The following is an 8,032-nucleotide window of genomic DNA, read 5'->3' as shown; positions in this document are numbered from 1 at the left end:
TTCCAATGTAAATCACAAACCTCAGTAATGAAGCCTTGTTCCTCCCAGGAGTTTACAATTAAACCTGTCTCCATTTCAGTGAGAGTTTCACCTTACTGATTTAATTGAGACAGGATTTCACTCCATAACTTTTAATCTAATGAGAAGGATTAGGGGTTGCAATGTCACATCAAGTACATACAGGCAATAATAAATAGTAGCGATCAGGATACATAATTTAGACAGCCAAGCGCACACAGTCAGAGCAGAAATAAGTTCATGGTTCTTTTTTTCTTCACCTAGGATGCAGAGGTCCTTTACTAAGGATGCATATAATCACTTGATACAAGACCTTCTTGAGTATTCTTAGTTTTACAAAGAAATACTGGGATTTTTCCAGAAAGGAAATATTGGCACTGCAGAGTTTTCTTTGTTGGTAACAGTTGACAAGGACTCCTGTTTCAAAGACTACTCATCACAGTAACAGCAGTAAAAAAGGGAGCCAGCATCTTTGGTGAATCCTAATCAGCAGAAGTAGATTCTCTTTGATGTACTTCAACAAACTAAAAAAAACCAACAGTAACAAAACCAAAACTCTGTCATTAATTTCTTTTCTCAAATCACCTAAATGCAATATAATAAAAAAGCACTTTTCCCCATGATTAAGACATAGCCCACCACATCTTGGGTCATGTTGTAACCTGAGGAAAACCTAGGCCACCACATTATAATCTGTACCTTGAAGGCAGCTGGTAAGCTAATATAATTGAAATCTATCCAAAAGTGATGGGTCATCAGACTGAAGTTACCAGAAGAACCTTTTATTTGGAGTATCAATTTCCAAACTAAGGGTTCAACACATGTGTCTATCACAAAGGAAATCCAAGTATATACTGAGTTAGAAATTAAGGAGAAAGCAACACAAAACAATCCTATCACACTTGCAACATCTGGAAAAGGAGGGATACATGGATCTTTACATTTAGATGGTAAAATCTCCCAGCTTCCCCACACGAAACTCTCCGATCTATATGCCATTCATTGTTCCACATAAGATGTTTCTATTACTGTAATTAGCAATATCCATGGTTTGTATAATTGGGTTACGATGCCATTCAATACATGACAATACTTGCTCAAGTAAGATTACACTGTTCTTTAAGCATATCACATTTGTCATCTTGCTGAAACATGACTTCTATTGTCACTTTTAAGCAGAAGAGAAAAAATGCAAAGTCTGTTGTCATTTTTTTTTTTTTCCTTAAGATGAAAATACACATTAATATTTTCTGTGGAATTCTGGCATGCATTATTACTGAGAAAGTACACACTAGAGCTTTAGTTTCAAGTATAGCCATTAATATTGAACATCACTTGCCTAAAACAGCAGAAATTCTAACACCAATTTAGATGCCTCAAATAGTTTGCATACTCTAGGGATTTGACTTAACTTTCATCTGAGTCCCTCCTACCTTTCACTTTCTGTGAGTCCTTGCTGGCCCTAGAGAACTGGGATACTATCAGCATGAAATGTGTTAAGTAAAATATTAATTTATGGAAAGACAAGCCTCATTCTGCCAGTACAGAAAGTCCTCAGCCTTAAGACAGGTATAATACACCAAAAAGGTTTCCTATTGTATTAAATCATATCTAAGTGATGCTTCCAATACCTAAGAAATAGATTTGAACCGATTCTCCAAAACAGGTGTTTTTCTCACTTCTAGTCCTTTAACTACTAAAATCTTCCACTGAAAAGCTGGATCCCTGGACAGAATTTTTTGAGAAAGATATAAGCATTGTATTAATCCCTGTATTTCATAATCCAAGACAGAGGGGGATGTTCACTAAGAAATGCTGGTAAAGCTTCCCTTTATTTCCTGTTTGAGATTTTATATTTTAAGAAAAAACATAGTCTGTTCAGAGAGTCTTCAGAAGAAATAAAAAAGAATTTTCAGAAGCCTGAAAAAGACTGACAAAGAAAGAATGGAAAAATTACTTATTTCAAACAAGTTAATAATAATAAAAAAAAAGTTAGATGGCAAGACCATTAAAAAATCCACAAAAAACTTTGCATAAGCAAAGGGAACAATTATTTCTTCTCTCATAATGTAAGCATAGGAGTCCTCAAGTGAAATCACTTTTAAAGTTCAAAATAAAAAGGAGATAAATTTTCCCAAAGCAGGTAGTTAACCTGTGGACCCAACTGGCCCAGATGCTATAAACAACAAAAAAAAAAATCCCAAAAAGAATACATACCAGTTATTACCAGTTTAATCCAGGAAGTCTTCTAATACAAAAAAAAAAAATTAAAAAAAAAAAAAAAAATCTGTTCTCTAGCTTCAGTGAACAAGACAAAAATAGATTTGTATTTCATCACAAAAAATAATCCCCATGGTTTTAGCTTTAGAAGATTTTTAAGTTTGAAAATAAGCATTGAGATGGATTGTCTGGGATGATTAGAGAGGTCTTTTAACAGTCAGGAGTGCTGCAGGTTTACGAGAACATGCCAGAATAGTTTCCTGTGTTAGAAGTTTAAATGCTTCCCTTTCAGCGAGTCCTTAAATCGTTTCAGGATTGTCCGCCATTGTAGCTATTGCATGTAGAGGCAGTACATTTAGCCAGGTATTCAGTGTTAATTGGCATTAACCAGGAAAATTGTCCAATCTTTGCTGAACAATAAAGAGCTCCAGAGTTTTGTTTGGTGCGTTCAGTGACTAAAGAGGGATTTAGGAAGACCATGGCATCACAAACAGGTTTCTTAGAACCACTACCCACCTTTAAAGAGACCAAACACTAAATGACATTTGTGTCCTTTGCTTATAAGGGACAAGGCAGTTTGAGTCTTTTGTTCAATGGGCTAGAAATTCCTCTTCCAAATTAATTTTTTTTCAAGAATTCACATCCTTATAAGCTGAAAAAAAAGTTCTACACATCACAAGACATGCTGTTAAATCACAGTAACCACACAGTGCTTCCGAGTAATTGTTGCATCGTAACAGCTAGCGTAAGAAGCAAAGAATTAGATGTTTTGCCAGAAAAAATACACTACAAAGTTTACTTTGACTTTGTTTTTACTTATTCATAGGCAACACCATATTGTACACTCCCTAACTTTTGGGCTATAATGCAGTACATGACCAATTAATGAAGGCCAAACACTGCTGTATCTAACACAGGCAACAGAGAACGGTTCTTTGTAGTCCCATCTTCTGCCCATAGTTTTCTACTCCAATAAGGAAGTTAAGACTCAAGGATAGTACCAAGTAATGTAGCGGATCAATGGCCCATCTTTAGGGTGAAACAGTGCACCCAGCACTCACAACACATGCAATTCAGGGGGTTTATTTTCATACTAGTTTTAATTTGCTGCAACAGCCAAAATGTGCTTAAACAAGTAAGAATGCATTTGGTGTACTGCTAGCTTACACTGTTCAATCACCCTTATCCAAACAAAATATGAGTTAATATGCTCTGTAACTGCTTGATTATGTGAGCCGAAACAGCATTTAAGCATGTAAGATCAGGAGATTCCATTCAAAAGGCATGTTTCTGGTCTAAACTAAACCCCTATCATTAGCCATGTGGTTTTCATTTCCTTCCCAGGTCTTCGTGCTCAAGCAGTCTCATTCCAGTACTCAATTCAAACTAGAAGGGATGGAGAAGTGATAGTTGTAGAACACTCATCAGTAGATTTAATTGTAATATAGAATTAAGCCTGATAGAAATTTACTAAAATTATGAATTTGCTGTTCTAAGTTAGCTGGATGGGTTACTTTTAAATCAATGTGCTTGGTGAAACTAACAGTCAGTTATGCCAAGCATCCTGCAGGTTGTGATAACATCAAGTCTTCCAAGACACGTCAAACATTCCATCATACGGTCATGTTGATTCTGGACCCACCTGGGCAATCTACCAGCGGGAGACAGGACAAGAAGACAAGGGACCGCAATGAACAAAGACCCCCACAGGAGACCCTCGAGCATGCATAATTACGCAGCAAATATTATAATTAGTTCCATGAAATAAAATGACGACATAAAACAATTCCAGGAGCTCATTAACATAAAACTGAATATGCATGTTTTTGTATGTATTAGTTGGGGTGTTCTGCTCTGGAGCACTCGTTGGAGCCCTTATGGTGGAGAATCCCCAGAGCCACCCCAGCACCGCCAATAAAGAATCCCTGCTTAACAGTGACTTGTTTGCTGTTGAGCTCCATTTCTTTGTTTCAGAAAAAATATACCTCATACATCTAGCCCATCTGTAATTTGCTTGGATATGATGAATACTAGCAAAAGTATTAATTGCTCCAGAGACAATTTCAAACAAGCTAAAGAGGGGAAGTGCTGCACTAGTGAAAGTAAGAGCAGCTAATGGAGGACAGCCAGCCAAAGATCTTCTATACATTAACGTGCTATGCCACACACTACTGCATTTTATTAATATGGTTTGTGTTTGCAGTATCACATCCCAGCCCGTAACATTATTTAGTCTTTTTGTAAGATTAGAAAGAAGGAAAAATAATCCAACCAGATCTACTATTTGGCTCAACGTTTGCGGGCTGCTTAATTAAAACCACAAGGGTTCTTTTATACTCCTGCTCAAGGCCACGCCAGCGATGCAACCCATGACCCAGATTCTCTCACGCCCCCCGGTTTCGTGCTCCCGGGCTCCCACCCATAGGCACACACCTGATGTGACCCCTGGCCAGCCCCACCCCTTCGGCTTTCACCAAGCGTCCCCAGCACAATTTCCTAAACAAAGAGCTTTTTCAGGCATAAAAAAGTCAAAACCTGGCTGCACGAACCGTATCAAATCCTATTTCTGATAACTAAATTCCATGTAATCTATTCATAATCCTTCAAATACTGTAAATATTTGTCTTTGATTAAGAAGAAAAACACAAACAAACTCAAAACCATGGGGTTTGGCCTAAATCCTTTCAAGAACGCTCCCTCCCAGCGCCCAGAGATGCAGACGGCGCACAGCTGCCCTTCAGCGGGCCCTGAGGCCCGAGGCGGGATCAGCCCCTTCCCAAGGGGAAGGCTGCGAGCAGAGCAGGCCCGGCGGGGACAGGGACGCCGAGCAGCCCAGCCCGACACCCGCCTGGAGACCCCGCAGCCACAGGGCTGGATGTGGGGAGAGGCGCGGCCACATCCCCGCAACACGGGCGCTGGAGCCGCCCCGCCCCGGCCCGCCCCGGCGCCACAGGCTCGGGCATCGATAACTCGGCGCTCCAGCCCCCCCCCGCCTTCCCCGGGAAGCGCGGCTGCCGCACTAGCGCGGGGACATCGAGGAGTCGGCGCTCGGCTGCCCGCGGGCTCCCCGCGCCTGCGGCGCCATCTTGGCGAGGGAGGGGGGGGAGGCGGGGCCGGCGGCGGGGGCTGGGAGGGGCGGGCGGAGGGCGCCGGGCTCCCCGCTCCGGGCTCCCCGCTCCCGCGCCCGCCCCGCCCCGCCGGACGCTTGCGGTGCTGACCCGGGAGGCCGCGCGCGCGCCCAGCCGGCCGCCCCCGCCCCGCCCCACCCCACCCCGCTGCGGACCGTTGCCCGCCGCCGCGCATGCGCGCCCGCTCCCCGCCAACTCCCCTCCGCCCCAGCCCCCCCCCCGCCCTCGCCGTGCGGTTCCATGGGACACGCGCTGTTGTTCTCTCCCGGGCAGCCGCGGGGAGGCGGAGGAAGATGCCGGGGAAGCTGAAGGTCAAAATCGTGGCAGGGCGCCATTTGCCGGTGATGGACCGCGCCAGCGACCTGACCGACGCCTTTGTGGAGGTTGGAGGGCGGGGAGGGGCGCGGGGCCGGGGTGCGGGGGGCTGGGCGGGCGGCTCCGAGGGCTTGGCGGAAGGGCCCGGCAGGTGCTGCCGCCGAGCCGAGCCGAGCCGCCTCGCCCGGCCGGGCCCCTCCGCGGCGCCCTGGGCAGCGCTGCGGTGACAGGTGCCGCCGCGGGCACGGAGGCTGCGGGCCCGGCTCCCCGCGGCAGCTCCCTCCCGGGGCCGGGGCTCCGGGGCGGCCGGCGTGCCCCGCCAGCCAGCCCGTGTCCGCCGGGGTGTTCCGAAAGCCGTGTCGGGCGGGCCCTTGGGCGTGATTTTGAGCTGACAGCCGGGGGGAGTCGGAGAGCGGCGTGTTGGGAATAACCTGCTCGGCCTCGGAGGTCGGCTGGGGGTGGTGGGTGAACGGCTCCCGTTGATAGGGCAGTTCAATGGGATCCATTTCGGGATGAGAAGGATGGAAAAGTGGTGAAAGCGTGTTTATGTTCTTTGGATCTCTGGGTACGTGAAGTGGTGAGTGGTTGTACAGGCTTTAAGACCAATACTCCTGCTTAAAGTATTTGGGCTGCAAAAACAGTTTCAAAGGGTATTTTTATTGGACAAATGTTGAATTCTCTGTGCTGCTTAAATCACCTTGTAACACCAAAAGTATTTAATCTCAACCTTCTTTATAATCATATAGTTAACAGGCAAGAATATCAGGGCATTTCTCGGGAAGGGATTATAAATAAGTTGGTGTAATCCTTCTGTTTTATGATTCATTATTTCCTAGATGAGTAACTTAGAACATTTCAGTAACATGCCATAGACTCGCAAGTCATACTCTCAGAAAAAGCAAAGAGGTCTTTAAAATGGAATGTTATGTAAATGTATGCTTGTACCATAAATACTAGTTGGTGGTGGTGCAATACTGGAATTAAGGTAGGAAGACAAAATGTCTTTCTAGAACTGTATAAATTGAAAAGTCTGATAACATACAAAAATGGGTTTTGAGAATATAAGTCCTGATTTGGTTTGGTGCTTAAAAATTTGGTTGGCATTAGACACTAAACGCGCATCACTTAATTTATACACATTTCTTATGTAATTTTAAAAATGATTAATAGGCATCTTACAGCAATTCTGATGAATGCTACTAGGAGACAGGGAAGACAGAAATAGGAAGTAAAGCTCTGGTGAGTTTCATTTGGCCTGTTTTTATGCTGCCTTGAGGAGAAACAGCTCTCCTCTCTTTTTGGTCACTTCTTCCCAACCCTGCTCCATCTGTGCCAACCTCCACTGTCAGCTGTGAAGTGAAATAGATTTGGAAATCCATCTGGTTCAGTGCTAGCTAGCAAAAAAGGAAAATACATTTTTTTTTTCAATGCAAGGTCAGTTTGCTTACCTGGGTTGATGTGCAGTTTCATGAATGCCTTGGCAAAAATAAGGCTAAAGAGATACATAGCTGGGGCCTTGCTTTTAGGGCTGATAGTTAAAAAACCTGTCAGAAGTACCCTTCCCACATGTGGAGTAGGCAAGGCAGCAGGTGAGACTTGTCTCAATAAATTGAGCTTGAAGCAATCTTTTTCTGTGTAAGGTTGCTGAAAATCCTTACAGAACATTTTCACTTACAAATGAAAGCTGGATTAATGTTAAGGTGCTAGTTGATTGCTAGTTTTTAATTTCCTTTTTAATATAATTATAGAATTAGGAAAGAAAATGAGTCAATAGTTTGGCACTCTTACTTGGCTCAGGTTACGCATAACTTGGACTTTGCAAGCACGTGTGATCTGGAGGAAATTAGCACCATTTCTTCTGTGATTGTGCTTCTAAATTTGTACAGTGGACAGCAGAGTAGGGCTTGATTACCTCTACTAGCTTTAATGAACTAGTTTGACTACTGGAGAAGTTCAGTTACAGCTGCCTGGGGCTCTGAGGGAACTAATTTACTCCCTAGATAACATATAAAAATAGGTTGGGTGGAGCTCTGGGCTGGTGGGTCTTGGCACCTTCTGGTCTACAAAGTAGCTCAGTTAAAACTAGTCATGACTTTGTTGTGCTGCTTTGTTGTGCTGAATACACATTCTGAGTGGCAGTGCCGTTAGTTTTCCCTATGCACGTAGGCTACATCCACCTTTTGATAGCTAAAACATTTTTTACAATCAGGTTGCTTAGCCCTGTGTTTTCATGCCACTCAGGCTTTTAACTTTAAAGTTTACTTTGAGGTGACTTCTTTTCGGAAAGCGTTACTGTTCATTGAATCAAATAGAGGACCCCACCATTTTTTTGTTTATTTCTTTGGTCACAA

General features: G+C 43.8%; 1 protein-coding gene across 14 annotated transcripts in view; it reads left to right on the top strand.

Annotated features, from left to right (window-relative positions):
- The first annotated feature begins 5,573 nt into the window (after positions 1-5,573).
- C2CD5 (C2 calcium dependent domain containing 5) overlaps positions 5,574-8,032 on the top strand; it is a 66,004-nt gene continuing 63,545 nt past the window's right edge. For 6 of the 14 annotated variants that reach the window (XM_051634350.1, XM_051634190.1, XM_051634271.1 and 3 more), the window contains exon 1: positions 5,575-5,749. In XM_051634350.1, coding sequence (XP_051490310.1) covers positions 5,660-5,749 — 90 coding nt within the window. In that variant the 5' untranslated portion in view covers positions 5,575-5,659. Of the gene's footprint in view, positions 5,750-8,032 lie in introns of all 14 variants that reach the window. The other 8 variants (XM_051635022.1, XM_051634855.1, XM_051634507.1 and 5 more) reach the window with 2 other exon arrangements.

The sequence above is a fragment of the Apus apus genome, chromosome 1 (assembly GCF_020740795.1).
Source record: "Apus apus isolate bApuApu2 chromosome 1, bApuApu2.pri.cur, whole genome shotgun sequence".
NCBI lineage: Eukaryota > Metazoa > Chordata > Aves > Apodiformes > Apodidae > Apus > Apus apus.
The sequence above is the reverse complement of the archived record's forward strand: the minus strand, read 5'-3'. Positions and strand labels throughout refer to the sequence as shown.